Consider the following 17365-nt stretch of genomic DNA (forward strand, 5'->3'; position numbering starts at 1 on the left):
ATGTTCGTTAGACGCGTCATGATATATAGAAGAACATGCTACCAGAGTCATGATATCAAAATATGATTTTTCCAACACGTGCTTAGAAAGTTCGATTTCGGAAGTCTGTGGAGCGTGCATAAAGTGCTTCATTTCCAAACAGTGTGAAAAAGTAACGTTGGCTCATACGTACAATTGAAATGTTATATTTCACGAGAGTGGTTTTCTTTTAGATGATGCGAACTTTCGAATAACTCAATTTTACGCACTGTGACATTGAGCGTGAGTCTCTTAGCCCCAATTTTACATGCTTTCAGTGACACCTTCGCTACTTCTCATATGAAACTTTGAATGTTGGTGACTTTGCTGTTGAATCCCGACAAGGAATATCACTGATTTTACTTGAATATCTACGATCATCTTTTGCACGCTAATGAGGTTATTTAAATGCTGTTTTTTGTTTATCTCCGTAATGATCTTAATTACAGAAGACAGCTTTGAGTTTTCCATTATCTCCCTGGAAAACAAAACATGGCACTTCGAGGCAAATAATGCAGACGATAGGGATAGCTGGATACTAGCTATCGAGCAACAAATTTTGTCTAGCTTGCAAAATAGTGATACGGATAAAAAGAATGAGACAGATGCCTTCAAAATGCATTGTATTAAATACAAGATTTCCGGTAACGACGCGTGTGTCGATTGTGGTGCACCAAGTAAGTACTGACCTATATAAACTAAATAAGTTATGCTTCATTATGATATATATAGTTGAGGGTTGCCTAGTACGAATTCATGAGCTCTACCGCGTCTCGCTTTCAGCTGAACCCCGTGATAGAAAGTGAAAAAATAGAAAGAGCTTACCAATTGGGTATAAAGACGGCTTGGGGTAAAGATGATACAAGCCCTGCATGTATAATAAGATGTTTATTCATTCTCATACGAAACTGACCAAGGGGTTATAACTTCAAGATTGCATAATTTGAAAATATTTCAGTGACCCTAAATTATTCCACAAGAATTCGTAGCATTCCAAGGGATTTCACAAGATCTCAGAGGTTTCATGTGATCTCAAAGATTCTAGATGATTTCACAAAATTGTTTTTTTCGCTGCCAATTACGTCATTGGGCTAAGTTCAACCAGAAGTTTCTGTGTTCAGATTGGGTTTCATAAAGTCGTACCTATGCTTCTGGATCTCTTGATTGCCCTCGATGTACTTCTTGTAAATTATTATGTTACATTCGATTTCTTCTCAAATCAAACTTTCCTTCACTGGCATTGAGAAAATTGCATGTCTCACATGTGCGGATGGGTGATATCTGACGATGCACGCTACAAACTTCACACCCGCCGAAAATCGCCCACTTTCCACATTAGTAATGTAACATAATATTCTGTCCGAACAAAAGGCGTCCCGCACGGCGCTCCGTCCTCTACGAAGCCTCGCTCACTAAGCTACAGCTCACAATCAGTATACATTTCAGAGACGTTCTCAACCTCTTTCTGCATTATAATTCGCTACCTATACGAAAATATCATACCTGTACAATGTAGGATAGAACGGTACATCATTGGGCTGATACATATTTACCAACTTACATTCTCAAGACTTCTAACAATTTAGTTGAATTGATCGCAGATAAACATTTTTTTCACCAATAAAAAATGATTATAAGTTGATAATGTATGTACCGGCAAAGAGAAATTATGTCCATTCGTTTATATTTACCTTTTTTCTTTCTCACGAGTAAAATTTATTTACCTCAACGTATACATTTTTCTGGGAGCAGGGATTTATTGTTTCGTGTAATAAACAACGTCATAATAAAGTACAAAATTCAATCTCGTAGAAAATTCTGTTACCTGTAAAAGTGTCAAAACCCGAACAACACAACGTAGACCATTTTTCAAATTTCTGACCTTAGAATAAAAATGAACCTATGTATTCATAGTTTTCCGCAGTCTTCTCCCCATAAACGTGATGGGAACGTCACTGATAAATTTTGCGACTCGAATGGGTATTGAAACATCTTATGCCCTTCGAATAGTTCGACATAACAAAGTAAAATATGTAATCGCGAAGTAATTGGTGTGACAGAGATGTGGTTAAAATAGAAATTTAGTATACAAGAAGTTACAGAGAGCTAACATTGTTTTTTTTCTCAAAAGTGTACAAATTATACAATGAAACACTCTAATTAACCAGAGTTTACATTTATCCCTCAGCGTCTGAATAATTTTCTGTTGGCATAAAATGTATGTACCTGCATAACCAAAGTATAAGTTGAATGTTTAAAATAAGATAAAACCTATAAAATTTATTTCCAGACCCCGACTGGGCAAGCCTTAACATGGGAGTGTTAATGTGTATCGAGTGTTCAGGAATACATAGAAATTTAGGGTCTCATATCTCGAAAGTCAGATCTCTTGACTTAGATGATTGGTCGTGAGTATATAATATGTTATCGTATTCGTTAATCTCATTGGCCTAGTTATAGGTATAGAACAAAGTTAAAAAAAAAAATAATAATTTAATTCGAAATTCTTAAGAGTGTCATCATTTTTGTAGTTGCGCAACATTCTTGCCTGCTCTAAGCCTTCTATCAGTTATTAGAGGTTGGTTATGCCTTGATATTATGTTAGGCACATATTATATATTAACATAATATTACATGTTCCATAAAAATTTCATAATTCGTACTGGTATCCGTTATATGTTATTTCGACAATCTATTTTTTACTGAGCTCCGAAACAGTCTCACAAATACGACACTCCCAAAACTTTGAACATGAATTTAATGGACTTTAATGACTTACGTTTTAAAATTATAATCGAAGCCAATGCAGATGTCAATTTGGTACTTTTGAAAATCGCATAGCACCAAGTAAATACATTCACTTCATAATTTTCTAGGTCCGGACAACTGAGCGTGATGTTAGCATTAGGTAATGACATAGCAAATAGTGTTTGGGAATATTGTCTGAATGGTAAGCAAAAGCCGAATTCTGAATCTCCTAGAGAAGATAAGGAACAATGGATTAGATGGAAATACGAGGAAAAAGCTTTTTTACCACCTATCAATCCTAATATTTCATTGGGAAAATTATTGATTGATTCTATTTGTCGGTATGTACTTCAACGTTATCTTGCTCATGTGATACAATTCTTTACATTCAAATTTTCTAACTATATTTAGTTTCGTGTATTCGGAATCAATAAGACTAGCCAATGTACAAGTTGATCTAGGTCTTTTATGTGTGGGTTATTCCACGTCTCATCGGTCGGTGGATGGATATCGCAATTTCCGATCTTCAAACAGTGTTTGTTTCAAATTTAATCGGAACCATACGAACTATTTTTTACTTTTTATTATGCATATGTATGTATACATACTGAGAACAAACGCTAAAACTTGAGGCAGGGTAAGTGACCGATTGAATATGCCTAAAATAATTAAACTCTATTGGGCGACAATGTCATACACTGGCAATATCTTCGTCCACAAGGTGAAGGAACCAACTTCAAATTGTTATTAATATTGTATGTTGTTATAATCACTCGCAGCAGTCATAGTCAGTTAATTAGTTTGCTAAACCTTCCCAAATCGCCACATCAACTCTTTACACCAAACACTAAGTATTCATTATTCAACTAAGGTAAAGTGAAAATTCCCAACGTTTGATTATATGCAAATTTGGTTAAAATCGGAGGTGACAATGTCCAACTACTGATCCATTTGACGTGAATTGATCCATGTAAACCTTGTAACTAATGAAGTCTTGTTGATTTATTGTGAACGAATTTAAAAAAAAATTGTAACGTTACAAATATAACACGTTACGTATCTCATTTATTAAGGGGCGACACACGAGCATTTACTTTATGCCTGGCGCGATGTACCTGCGAAGATATAAATATTTCTGTCAGCGCTGAAGATCTTCGAACACCACTTCATCTTGCTTGCGCAACTGGAAATCTTGCAATGGCTCAATTGTTAATATGGGTGAGCCAAATTACGAAATTTTTTAAGAACAAAGTGCAACACTGGTCGAACTAGTGCTAATATTTTTACAAAGATTTTTTTCTGAATAGATATCATTGAGAAAAATTGTATTTGATATAGTTGCTAGAAAATTTCTGTAACTTAAGAACCATTGCAATAGTAACTTAAATGTTATCGGAATTATAAGAAAATGTGGTACAAGTAACTATTCGGTGTAATTATAGTTGTCAATGCTATATTTTTTGGATATTGCAACAATGAATCTATCTATTTAGCTAACGAAATTTTTTCAGTTAAATAGGGCCTTAACATCAATTTATTGTTCCACCACCATCAAATTATTGCGATAATTTCAAGAAAGTAGGACATGAGTGATCACAATCAAAAGGAATAGAAAGCAACTAGATGTTTTGATTGAAGTTACAAAACTAATTTTCATTCAGAACCCACAACCACATTTTCCGATCATGATAGAGAAATGTAAATAGTCCAGGACTGTATTGTTACCAAAACTAGAAATTTCTCCCACTGTAAGAAAAGTTATCATAGGTTTAAGATTTATAAAATGATCTTATCTTCTATATATTATATTTCAGCAAAAAGCAAATCCTCATAGTTTAGACCATGAAGGACGAACTTGTATGTCTTATGTGCAAGCTCTCGAAAGGACAATCGACAATTCTTCCGATTCAATGGAAATGCAAAAACTTCTGGAGGTTTTAGAACAAGCAAGTATCTCCGGTGTTGATGATTCCGAAACTGTCCAGTATTAAACATTCTAACACCTCACTCGATTAAGATTATCACATTTTATGACACAGTTATCATGTACTTATTGTACACTACAAAATACTTTAACGGGTTTTGTGTATAAGTAAAAAAATTAATTAGTAACATTCTACAATTAATTAATAGATATAAATATATATACAAAGTATATTTGTAGATATAAATGAGGTAATCCACGCCAATGCGATAAATTCCAATTCGTCGCGATTTCCAATATTGGATTTTTTTTTATAACATAGTACTGACGGAGATTAAAATTGCACTAGTAAATTATTTGGAATTTTTGTCTCGCTCTTAGGTAAAATACGAATGATTAAATTCCGTACATTTTCAATTTTTGAATAATTTTAGGCAATTTCATTCCAAAAACAAATTATTATGTTATTTCTAATTATGACTCGTAATTTTAATCATAAATTTTTCACATTCGATAGAAAGCAGTGAATGCGGAAAAAACTATTTTTTTATGTTAAATTCAATTTTTCGTGTCTTTGGGCACGATTCCTTTTTAAAAATAAATTGTAAAAAATTCAATAGAGCACGATGGAGATTTGAAAGTCTCGTTCATTGTCGAATAACTATTCGTGTATGCCGAAGAATAAGGATAACAGAATTATTGGTTGTGATGGAAGAGCACCGTTACAAGAGTTGAATCGTTTAAGGATATGTGCAAGCGTTTTCCGAAACATCCGAATTAAATTAGTTGTAATTGAGAACAAGTTTAGGAAGTTATTATCAATTGATGAAAAATGCTTGCTGCCTATTACTGTATGATGATAGCCCATTTTCAAGGTTTAGCACATTCCTCAGCTACGAAATTTTTCTCGTTTAATGCTCCTATCAAAACCATTAATCCCATTACACCTGAAGGTTAACTGATTTGATGGTACAAGTCTTGGTAGTTGCTAATACTACTATTTCAGAATTATTGTCAAGTTACGGCGTTAAGTACAACCACGGTCAAATCGGGAGTATTTACGGACCGTTCCCACTGTGGAATTGATTGCCCGTGATGCTTGAAGAATGCACGAGCAAGACATGTCTGTTTTTTAGCAGTTTGAAAAAGAGAGAAAATAAAGCAATGTACCGAGTAGAATAGTCGTAAATATAACGAGGTAAACTTGATTTGGGACGCCTGAAATCAGAAACTTCAATTAAGCTGGTTGATTGATATTGACTTATTAAAAATACTATATTCCATATTTTAAATAATTTAGTCACTAAACATGACTCCCTCACTTTTGCTTTGGTATATATAACGTGCACAGATGGTACAACGTATATTTTATATTTCGTAAAAAGTTGCAACAGTACAGTAGTATTTATTTTTAACTGAGTTCAATACATGAAATCTACGACAAACAAAGATATAAATCACGGAAGTTTTTTATATGATATTTTTAGTAATGATTAGATCACATAAGGACCAAATGAGTCCGGTTTCATATTACAATGTGGGGATTGGCTTCATATGATCCCAGTAAAATTACTCGGTTGCAAATTCTTACCAGCATCGATTTTGTATTTTTTACTTTCAGCTTTTTCACACCCACTGAGTCTCACGCTCTCTGATTGGTCATGGACTAATTCTGATTGCATGAAGGACCACGAAAGTTATTTGAAGGACTATAGTATTTTATGCCATCCAACGTTTTCATTACTTTAATTAAATAAACTGTAAGTCTTTGCCGATCACGACTGATATTGTAGATCGAGTAGAAGTGATGAAGAAAATAGCACTTGCTTATTTGAAAGATAAAGTAGCATTTATGAAATGAGTTTTCTTGCCGATTTGTGCATCATAAACTGCATCGGGTAGTTAAGCTCATTTAGAAAAAGAGAATATCATCACCTGTGAATAAGCTGCTGACGGGCTTCTGCGCCAACGATTTCTACAAACCTACAACTTACTGTGTATGCGAAACGGCGGTTAATTCAGAATCCTACAAACCGAATCAGAGTCATCATTTTCTACAATATTCTCCGGTGGGTTCAGCGGTAACGAGTGATTTATACCAGTGTGGTACAAGATAATGAGAATTATGGGTACAAAGGGGTATAATCAATTCAACAAAATATTTCTTTGCGGGTGGCGAAAAAATTATATTGTTTGATGCGAATTATTTTTTATTGAAGCCACAAAGGATTTGACGGTATCAATTAACCAGTGTTAAAGTTACGTCCGAAACACATGAAAATGCACAAAATTTTCATAGAGGTAAGTAAAAAAATTGAATAGTCATAGACACAGTTTCAGACCCAATCTAGTACAGTTTATTAAATATGCCTTAATGCTAGCGCAAGTGTTTTAATACCTGTGTGTAGCAGCTCAACAAGGTGACGAATAGAATTAAAGTGACAAGACATAAAGATACGAACAAATATGCTATGTGTAATTACGCCTAAAAGACGATACTGTTTAGTTCAAGGTCTAATTCAACCCGTGAGTTCGACGACTGCTCGTCAGAACTATCACTGATAAAACGCAATTACGAATCCACTCAATTGTTCATTCATTGATCCATATATTATAAATTTTACGGACTAAAAGTCTTTTTCACATAGAAAGTACAGTTTAGCATTGATAGGCGAGCCAGTACCTACCTAAATGTAGAAGTTAAGTATCACTTCTGAATTTTTATTCCTAGACTCTACATGTTCAGAAATTAATACTACGAAAACCCCAAACATAAAACAAAGTTTTTCTTCTATGACAAAAAGAAACCAGTTACAGTTTCTGAAAATTTCGGGGGAAGATACCTGCAATATAAATTCTAGCAAACACAGAGAGCACACATTATGAAACTAATATGACCAATAGATTTCAGATGTAATAAGGTAGTACTAAGCTTCTTTGTGAAAATGTATTTATTCATAGGTATAAACAAATACATAGACGATCACATATCACTGTCACATGTTATGATTATGCATCATTGTTCTCAGGAAACGAATGAGTCGCTACAGTTACTATTGCGGATAATACCAGTTTTGTTTATAACATCCTTAATATTAGAAATACGAAATTATAGAGTATTTTTCTCTCATCTTCTTACAAAAAATAATTAATATAGCTAATTCGAATAAGCCAACGACTTAGAAGTTGAGAAACATGCAATTCAGAATGGCCAATTTGAAGGAATTGATCCGCTTTTCAGCACGGTCCGTGCATACGCACAGTAGATCCGTCCCTCCCAGCCTAATCAGATATGGAGAGCTAGGATCAAGCATGGAGATATAGACATATATACCGACTATGCTAAGAGTTTGTTGACTGATTATCAAACAATTGCGTGTGGAATATCGCAAAGCTCTCTTCTTCTTCTTTCTACTTAGCTAAGCGAAGCATTGTACTGGATGCCATACACCATACTTCATAGTTCTCAAGTCAGAGCTGATTAGTGATCCTTGAATCTCAGAAATGGTCGCTCGACCTTGGAAAATTTCGATAAGTTAGTTGAAATAGTTGCAGTCAAACACGTTTTGTAATCATTTGGAATGCCAAAAAATTAGCTTACGACGTTTTATCGTTAACAAAGTGTTATTTACATTTATTTTGAATGAATAAGCTTGTTTTTCCAGCGCAGCAAACTGCCTGGTTTTGGAAAATTTTCATCTGTCGAATAGATAGAATTCGGGTAATGTGTTGGTCACGTAGAACAATATACAGGTTAATGTGCAAATGCAATGAGAAATATTATTTGCAATTAGTATTGGATTCAAAAATTCTCAAACACTGCAGTTGAGAGCCACGCTCAAGAAATCTTCAAAGGCGATCGATATTGTGCCACTCTGTTGAGCATCTCTTTGCCTGAATGCCTCTGAAATATGATAAGAAATTATGAAAAGATTTACTATAATATGGCTTTTATCAGGAATACTGGATAAAATATTTTGACAATGTCTGTCTTACAATTAATCAAATAAAATTTATTTTATGCAGAAATGATAAACGTTACCTGTAAACCTTTGAATTTGTACACATAAAACAATGAACTGATCAATACTGATGGATTGGTGTTGATTAAAATCACTCTTCTGTATAAGGAATTTTATAAACTCAGGGCTAAATCTATAACCCATCTGCGTTAGAGCAGCTGATAGCTCACTCTCCTGAATGCTTCCAGAGTTGTCATGGTCGAAACCTCGAAATACACCGAGCCATGCATTAACATAGTTAAATAAGGCTTGGAATTCTTGAATATCTATCGTACCCTTCTTTTCCTTGTCGAACATTCCTATCAAAATCAAATAAAAATATCAATAACAAGGTAAATGTCTAAAATAAGAATGTAAATTTCAGTTACTGAATTTCGCATGCTCTGTCACGGATAAGATTATGCTAATGAAATATTCAACTTCACATTTGGTGATATTTTCGTAAATTTTTTATGTAAAATTGAATCATTGTTTCTGTTCATATGTAATTCTTTTTTACAGGTTTACTGTCTGAGTGGGATGTCCTTAATACGCCGTATCACGACCTATCTAACTCTTGAGCCAATATTTATTTTTCCAATCTTATCACAATTGAATTAGTTCTTTTTTTTTCTAGAAAGAAATTAATCTTTCACCAAGCGATAATTGTACCCATAAGTAGGAAGTATTGAGAAAAAGGAGTTTCGAAGGGTCGTGGTTTCAATATAAATCTATTGGTATCTGTAATTAGGAGAAAATAATTATATTTACGGACATACCAATCATCAGCTTGCAAGCTGTGTCAGAAAAAGTGCTCCCTTGTCCATTTGCTAAGGCACTCTTTAATTCAGTAGCTGTTATCCGACCACTGTGATCTCGATCAAGTGTTGCGAACCATTTTTGAATCTCCGGACTGACCTGGATATGACCTTGCGTTGAACCGAAAGTAGCACCCTGCTTTAATTGTTTTCTTTGTCAGTATTGTCATATGTATGAGGCTGATGAAATGCTTAGAACCATGAACAAAATTTGATGATCGAAATGAAATCTAAATATAAAAAATACAAGAATCAATTGCCCAGTTGAGGCAGACAACAAAATTACAAACCTACCAACTTTCATAAAATCTTTACATTTGAGATGCGAAGTTTGAATTTACTGTCAAATGTGAGGTTACAATGAAAGTCGAACTTATATTCATACCTCAATTCAATTGCATATTTAAAATACAATCACAAACAGATACTTTGCCTCAAGATTAAAACTAAAACCACTTAATATGGGACAAAACTTTGGCTATTTTCATCAACAAGATTCATATAACAATATTGCGTGATGTTTTTTTCCAAATATAAGTTTCCAAGAGGTGAAGAAAATGTGGTTACTTATTCTGTAACTTTACAGTCCCAACACAGCAAACAATGCTAAAACTAATGGATTGTAGCGATGGTGAAGCAGCATGCCTGTCTGATTCAGCCTAACGTAAACTGTTGTTTTAGCGTTGTTGACTACCCAGAAACTGCAAAATACGCACCTTGAGGTTACAAAATAAGTACCTTGGTCAGCTATTTAGTGATCAAAAATAGCAAAACTTTGGCTTAAAGCGGCACTAAACTATCAGTATAGTAGCGGAACTCCTTACAATCAAGCTTGATCGATTCAAACTACAGGTACGTTGTTTATTATTGGAACTTCAACACCATGATGTTATAGTATATCAGCAACATTGTCGTGATCAAAATGAAATATGTACATAGTTAAAATTATAAATATTATGAATGCATTATACTGTATATCAGTGTTCACCAAGATAACACACCAAAGCTTGATTTAACCCAAAATACAAAAGTCAAATTGTTCAACCTCAACCTCAAGCGGATATGAATTATGAGTAACGAAGCGTACAATTGTAACTAAAATATCATGAACTATGAACACTGAACAATGTGAAGAAAAACAATAAGTGTGTTCAAGTGAAGTGATTACTTAATACGTCAATGTAAATCTAACAGAAGTTTTATTATTTTTACAAACAAAATAGCTTACCGAATAAGCCATAATTGGTTGAAATATAACGCGATCGCGTACACTCACAGCTACTTGCGGAATGAAAACAGGAAAGGAGTATATATATATATCAGTGATGAAGTACTCCTCTGACGTAAATTACGCAATACGGCATCTAAACCACGAGTAGTTCATGGAGGTGAAGAGAAAGGCGAACTCGACGCGACGAATGAATGACAAGACCACACAGTTATGCATTCTTTGCTGCCATACGCGGCAAGCACTAGGACCAGATAGAGTCCCTAGGCTATATAAAACAATGGACACAATACGCGCATTCATTACACAAATTTACGACTATGCAGATAAATTCTATGTGATCGTAGGTGAATATTTTACCCAGGTATGCATGTATTTAGTAATGTTTATAAATGCCACGGACTTATGCCTTCTCTTTTCGGCTACCTTATTTTCGGTCCGAAACAAAATGCGAGTTCTAATACGAATTATGTATAGGTATGTATACCAATACAACCACTTTCTCGAAAGGTCAGTGATTTTCTCGCGTCAGCTGCATTGCCAGTCACTGTTACACAATCCGTATAAAATAAAATTCGCATTTTGTTTCGGACCGCAAACAAGTTAGCCAGAAAAGGGAGGCATTAATGAACATTACTGTTCAAAGATTTACATACATTCTGACATGTTCGATATCCGTAGGAATTTTACGACGCACGGGATTGGATGTGCAACCCTTTGCACTACCGATCGTGTGCTTATCACCGAGCAGAAAACAAAATTAAAGAGTCTACGGCGGGTGGCCGATTTCAATTGTGGTTGAAGAAGGGGACGAGTCCATAGACTTCAAGTAGTCATGTCCGGTTACGGGCCTAAATTTTATAAATAAGAAATAATAATATTTTTTGGTCGATTTTCTTGCACAAAGGAATACTGGGTATAGGATGAGTATTTTTCTAGCTCCCAAACTGTTCATAGCGGAAGGTCATACTCATGGAGACTTGTTCATAATGCCAAGATCTACAACATATAAAAAATCCAGACCATCTGAAAATCTGGGCATTGGTCAAAAATAATCGATTTGCAATTAATTCGATTATTTTTGCCCGATTAAGCAAGAACAGTCGATTATTTTTCGAACTTGATTAATCGAGTACAGTCTATTATTTTTTAAACTCTATTAATCGACCGACTAGATTATTTTTCTTAACAATCGGTTTTTGTAATAAATAAATTTTATAAGTTTTACTCCTATGAACAATGCAATACAATATCAATTTATTTGATGAGAGTATCAATTATTACCATTGTCTTACTTACCAAGTACTAATTTTTAAAAGGCTAAAAAGGTGATTGTGGACGATTTTTTTTTTTTGATAGGGAGAGAGAAAACGAGTCTACTTCATCACACACTTGAAAGGTGTGAGCAAAAATTGTTATCATCGAACTGTCGCAGAACGGCAGCGTTATTAGCTAACCTATTAACTGAAGAATATATCTTCAGTCAACGGCTGACCATCGAAAGGCCTAGCCGCTTGAGTCTGGAACCGGCAGGAAATATAAGGTGCGCATTTCTTGTCTGAAATGTGAAAACTAAAATCATCATACATCATACCATCATACATCATACATACATAGTATTAAAGTTCGAAACCAAATTTTGGATGTTCGGATGTTCAGAAAGTGACGTCACCCAAAATTTTTTCTCTCTTGATCTGTATAGACGAAAATCAGTTGGCCGAATTCCTCAGTCTGGAAACAACCACGCAGTAGAGCGGACGTATGAGAATCACGCTCCGCAAATTTCGAGTACCGGGTTCTCTAACTCCTGGATGCTGCGCTCCGGGTCCGCTTCCTGGTGCGACTCGACGCCCAGGACAAGCACTCCGTAGTTTCTGTGCTCCAGGTCCGCTAGCTGGTGAAACTTGACTTCCAGGACAAGAGCTCCGTAGTTTTTGTGCTCCAAGTCCGCTACCTGGTGAAACTCGACTTCAGCAACAAGCGCTCCGTGGTTTCTGCGTTCAGGATCCATTGCCTGATAATACTTGACTTCCGGGACAAGCACTCATTTATAAGTATGCGAAGTACAACCCGAGGTGATTAGCGGTGGTTGTTGGTGGTCGGAGGTGGACGAGGAGGAGGACGCGGAAGACGAGGAGAACAAGGTTTACGAGGAGGACGAGGATTTGTGCTTGGTGAGTTTAATATTTTAATGATATTTAATGGCAATTGCAATTATATTTCATCTGAAATTTTTTATTTCATCTAAAATTTTTCACACTTGTCATGTTTGTAATAAATGATTTCGATTCATTTTTCGCGCAAGCACAACTTCAGTAGCTATAAATGCGCTGATAAAATTTATTATATTATTAATTGATTAATTAATTATAGTAATCCTTACAAAATATTTTTGATGTGTCCTTATACTGGAAATATTTATTACTATTCAAGGTACAACCCGAAGTGGTTGTCGGTGGTTGTAGGAGATGGTTGGCGGTGGTTGGAGGTGGTCGGCGGTGGACGAGAAAGAGGACGAGGATTTGTGCTCGGTGAGTTTAACATTTTAGTAGGAGTAGGAGGATTAAGAGTAGTAGGAGTTGGAGTAGGGGAAGGAACCCAACCCAACCCAACCCAACCTTACCCTACCCTACCATACCGTAACCTACCCTACCCTACGCCCGACCCTACCCTACCCTACCCTACCCTACCCTACGCCCTACTCTACCCTACACTACCCTACACTACCGTATCCTACCCTACGCCCTACCCTACCCTACCCTAAGCTAGAAGCTAAGGAGATACAAACGAAAGTTTCCATTTTTAGAGCTTAACTTTTAACGCGCTGCTGCTGTACTTTTCAAAATCGCGAAAATTTTCGTCCAAACTGCAAAGAGATTAGCCTCATTTTTTCCTTCATGTGCAGAGCTGAAAATTTTTCGTCTCAGATTCTATTTGTATGACCCTTTCCTGAGTAATTGGACCCTCAGAAACTAGGAAAATGTATAAAAAAGAGCGTGGGATCAACAGCAGGAGAGGTACGATGGAAATCTTCTGTTTTGTAGCTGTAACTTTTGATCCGTTCATCGTAGCGTATTGGGACTACGCCCAATCGATTCCGCTCGCAAAATTACGTCGGTATAGTGTACCAAATAATTTATTCCAGCACTTCAGAATCGCGAAAATTTTCGCTAAAAGTGCGAAGGGATGAGCCTTCCTTTTTTTTTACGATTTTGGTCAAAAAATCTATTGTCTCAGATTCGATTTGTATGACTCTTTCCTGAGCTTATTGAACCCCCATGATTGCAGAAAACGCACCAAAAAGAGCGTCGGATCAACAGGAGAGAAAATACGAAGAAAAAAGCACCTGCTGAAAAATGTCGAAAACACAGGTTCTCGTTTATTGGCTGCAACTTTTGATCTGTTGATCGCGGCCTATTGGAACTTCGCCCAATCGATTTCTCTCGCAAAATTACATCGAAATAGTGCATGAAAGAATTTATTCCAGCTACCTGGTGCAACTCGACTTCAGGGACAAGTGCTCCGTAGTTTCTACGCTCCAGGTCCGCTACCTGGTGAAGCTTGAATTTCAGGAAAAGCGCTCCATGGTTCCAGCGCTCCAGGTCCGCTACCTGATGAAACTCGACTCTCGGAGGACAAGGAAGACGAGGAGAACAAGGTGGACGAAGAGAACAAGGATTTCTGCACGGTGAGTATAACATTTTTCTACTATTCAATGGCAATTGTGATTTTATTCTATCCAAAATTTTTGAACTTGTTATGTTTACAATAAATTATTTCAATTCATATTTCGCCCAAGTCGTAATTCAGTAGCTATCATCGTGCTACTAAAATTTCTATAATTTTTTCTAATTTTCTCATAATCTTCTTGGTAAAATCTGTCCATAAAAAAATGATATTATTCGTTACATAATATTTTTGATGTGTTCTAATACTGAAAATATTTATTACTATTCCATGTATAACCCGAGGTCGTTATCGGTGGGTGTTCGAGGTGGTCTGAGGTGGACAAGAAGGAGGACGAGGAAGACGTGGAGAAGAAGGTGGTGGAGGAGGATGAGGATTTATGCTCGGTGAGTAAAACATTTTTATAATATCTGATGGCAATTGTAATTATATTTCATCTAAAATATTTCAAACTTGTCATGTACACAGTGAATTATTTCAATTCATTTTTTGTGCAAGCACATATTTAGTAGCTCATGAAATTTATTACGTATTAATAGATTATTTAATTATATTAATCCTTACATAATACTTTTGATGTGTTCTTGTACTGAAAATATTTATTACTATTCCAGTTATAACCCGAAGTGGTTAGCAGTGGTCGTCGGGGGTGGTTGGCGGTGGTTGGAGGTGGTCGAGCTGGACGAGGTGGAGGACGAGGATTCGTGCTCGGTGAGTTTAACATTTTTACAATATTTGATGAAGTAGAATCAGCATCAGGAGTAGGATCAGGGGAAGATGTAGAAATAGGAGTTGGAGTGGGATTAGGAGTAGGAGTAGTCGGAGTAGGAATAGGAGTAGTCGTCGTAGTAGGAGTAGGAGTAGGAGCAGAAGTAGGTAGGGCGGGGTGGGTCGTGTGAGGGGAGGGGAGGGGTGGGAAGGGGATATTATCATATCAAGTTATCAGTAATAAGCAATTGCGGGTAAAATATTAGCTTACTTTTGTAAGTATTTATGAATATAGCCTCTATGAATATTCATTGTTGGTATATAAGGTGTGGCGACGTACCTACCTTCTGTAAGAGATGTTGAAGATTTTTAACATAATTATGTTTCAGTTCTGTGCCCCACCTAGTGATCCACTAGTACATATCCTCCGACGTGACATCGCTGTGCTACGTATAAAGAAGAGAAGATTGATTAAGACACAAATTGCTCCTCTCTTCTTGCCATTGTGCTTTCAGCCATTGTTGTGCCGTGTGTTTAAAATTTAGGACAGTATATAATATAGAATAACAGGTACAGCTACGAATATAACACTACAATAAATCTTATAGAAATGAGCTCTCATTGAGATTTCTCTGTTTTTATAACTCGACGAGAGAAGGCAAAAATCAATGTAATGCCATCTGTAAGGTAATTTGACTCGTGTTTGCAGCACGAGAACTCGTTGGGCATTTTGCGGTGAAATTTGAAAAATTGTTGTACAAGAAATTAAATAACTATAAAAATGGAGAAATAATATTATCTCTAATAGTGAATGTAGCTAATACAGCTTTAACCGTATATTGATTATGTTAATGATCTATTGTGACAAGATCGGAATTAGATAAGCTCTCTAAATACTCGTTTCTAGACTATTAATTTATATCATGTATATGTAAATGTATATTTCTTCAGTTTATACAATCACTGCACTAGGATTACCCTTGCCACGTTTTATGGTGCGCTTGTGTAATTTGTATATTATTAACCTTACGTTTTACTCTATTTGCGACAAGTTGTGAGTGTTTCTAATTTCTTGGCAATTATTTATGTACATGTATGTGGATATTTGTATATGTATACTTATGCATGTGTATATACATATGTACACATATTTAAAACTAGATTTTTACAATAAACACAGAGGTTTTAGTATATTCACATACGGATTTCTGTGTATAGGTATACTTGAACTAAAATATCTTTATCTCTAATACGGAGTTCTTCGTAATTCGCATTTGTTCTTGTAACCCAATGTCCTACATGTGATGGAAAAAATCGAGATCCAACTTAACTGAGTCTCAAAGCTCTGTTGACATAAAAGCAGCTATTTGATAGAAATTATAGTTTATAGTTTACACAGCCCATTGCATGATATTTCATTACAAATACATATGTTTCAATGTATTTAGGAATAATTTATCAAATAAACGATAAAATTGATGCACCGGATCATCGTCGACTTTAACTTTTGAAATGTCCTACCATTTCCGAACACCTCCAACCATCCTATTTACCTACATTACCAGATTAGCTATGATATGAAAAGAGAAGAATTATTCATTTCGAAATGGGATTCTATTCGACGCGCGCTCGATGTATTCCATAACATTAGTATTCATAATTATTCCAACAACTTTTCATTTGCTCTCTCGATCTTGAATTTTCATAGGCATAGAATCGAAACGTTGTTTTAGCTGGTCGCAAGTGAAGTATCTGCGTTGGGTAGAGGAGCAGAATTGTTTTTCGAAAAGTATTCGGATGGAAAAAAATTCAGAGTAACTCTAATACATCACGGATGCGCTAATTTTGAACGAGATGAAATGGATGCTTCGTATATGAGACGGTATTTAACGCTGCGTAGTGGTTTAAAGACCTAGAAAGGTGATAGTGAGAGAAAGAACGACGTTTCTTAACACTTCGAGTGTATTTTAACACACATTTGAAAGATACGAGCAAAATTTTTCATCATCCAACTGTCGCAGAACGGCAGCGTTATTAGCCGACCCGTTCACTGAAGAATATATCTTCAGTCAACGGCTGACCATCGAAGGGCCTGGCCGCTTGAGTCTGGAATCGGCAGGAGAGATGAAGTGTGTATTTCTTGTGTGAAACGTGAAAACTAAAAGCATTATTCATCATATCATATCATCATACATCATACATCGTACATCGTACATCATACATCATACATCAT

General features: G+C 35.6%; 3 protein-coding genes across 8 annotated transcripts in view; 2 read left to right on the forward strand and 1 right to left on the reverse strand.

Annotated features, from left to right (window-relative positions):
• The window catches only part of LOC107218375 (centaurin-gamma-1A), a 67454-nt gene extending 59188 nt beyond the window's left edge, over positions 1–8266 (forward strand). For 2 of the 3 annotated variants that reach the window (XM_046737408.1, XM_015656224.2), the window contains 5 exons: positions 468–695; positions 2309–2426; positions 2895–3107; positions 3840–3984; positions 4581–5307. In XM_046737408.1, the coding sequence (XP_046593364.1) occupies positions 468–695; positions 2309–2426; positions 2895–3107; positions 3840–3984; positions 4581–4757 (881 nt within the window). In that variant the 3' untranslated portion in view covers positions 4758–5307. Of the gene's footprint in view, positions 1–467; positions 696–2308; positions 2427–2894; positions 3108–3839; positions 3985–4580; positions 5308–6311 lie in introns of those variants that run through there. The other variant, XM_046737407.1, reaches the window with a different exon arrangement.
• Positions 7624–10881, reverse strand: LOC107218381 (peflin). 4 transcript variants are annotated; one of them, XR_006903903.1, is made up of 5 exons: positions 10738–10881; positions 9471–9648; positions 8733–9011; positions 8323–8594; positions 7624–8207 (listed from the first exon to the last, which is right to left on the reverse strand). XR_006903903.1 is itself a non-coding variant. In XM_015656232.2 (4 exons), the coding sequence occupies exons 1-4, from the start codon at positions 10747–10749 to the stop codon at positions 8503–8505; spliced, it is 561 nt and encodes a 186-aa protein (XP_015511718.1). In that variant the 5' UTR covers positions 10750–10881; the 3' UTR covers positions 7624–8502. The 4 variants fall into 4 exon arrangements, 3 of the variants coding, with proteins under 3 accessions (XP_015511718.1, XP_015511720.1, XP_015511719.1); XM_015656232.2 differs by having other exon boundaries at positions 7624–8594; XM_015656234.2 differs by having other exon boundaries at positions 7624–8594; positions 9471–9609; positions 10738–10871.
• Positions 10882–14237: 3356 nt separating this feature from the next.
• On the forward strand, positions 14238–15741 carry LOC124294011. Its single transcript, XM_046737425.1, has 3 exons — positions 14238–14425; positions 15039–15135; positions 15522–15741. The coding sequence occupies exons 1-3, from the start codon at positions 14322–14324 to the stop codon at positions 15675–15677; spliced, it is 357 nt and encodes a 118-aa protein (XP_046593381.1). The 5' UTR covers positions 14238–14321; the 3' UTR covers positions 15678–15741.
• Positions 15742–17365: the final 1624 nt, after the last annotated feature.

Source organism: Neodiprion lecontei, chromosome 4, assembly GCF_021901455.1.
Source record: "Neodiprion lecontei isolate iyNeoLeco1 chromosome 4, iyNeoLeco1.1, whole genome shotgun sequence".
Classification (NCBI taxonomy): domain Eukaryota; kingdom Metazoa; phylum Arthropoda; class Insecta; order Hymenoptera; family Diprionidae; genus Neodiprion; species Neodiprion lecontei.

Bases quoted from the DNA above. Each gene is read 5' to 3' on its own strand.
- LOC124294011 (XM_046737425.1), top strand. From the start codon at position 14,322: ATGGTTCCAGCGCTCCAGGTCCGCTACCTGATGAAACTCGACTCTCGG. The intron at 14,426-15,038 runs GTGAGTATAACA...TTACTATTCCAG, and splicing joins AGAACAAGGATTTCTGCACG to TTATAACCCGAAGTGGTTAG. The intron at 15,136-15,521 runs GTGAGTTTAACA...ATTATGTTTCAG, and splicing joins AGGACGAGGATTCGTGCTCG to TTCTGTGCCCCACCTAGTGA.
- LOC107218381 (XM_015656232.2), bottom strand. The intron at 9,012-9,470 runs GTATGTCCGTAA...TGATTTTGATAG, and splicing joins AGCTTGCAAGCTGATGATTG to GAATGTTCGACAAGGAAAAG. The intron at 8,595-8,732 runs GTAACGTTTATC...ATCATATTTCAG, and splicing joins ACAAATTCAAAGGTTTACAG to AGGCATTCAGGCAAAGAGAT.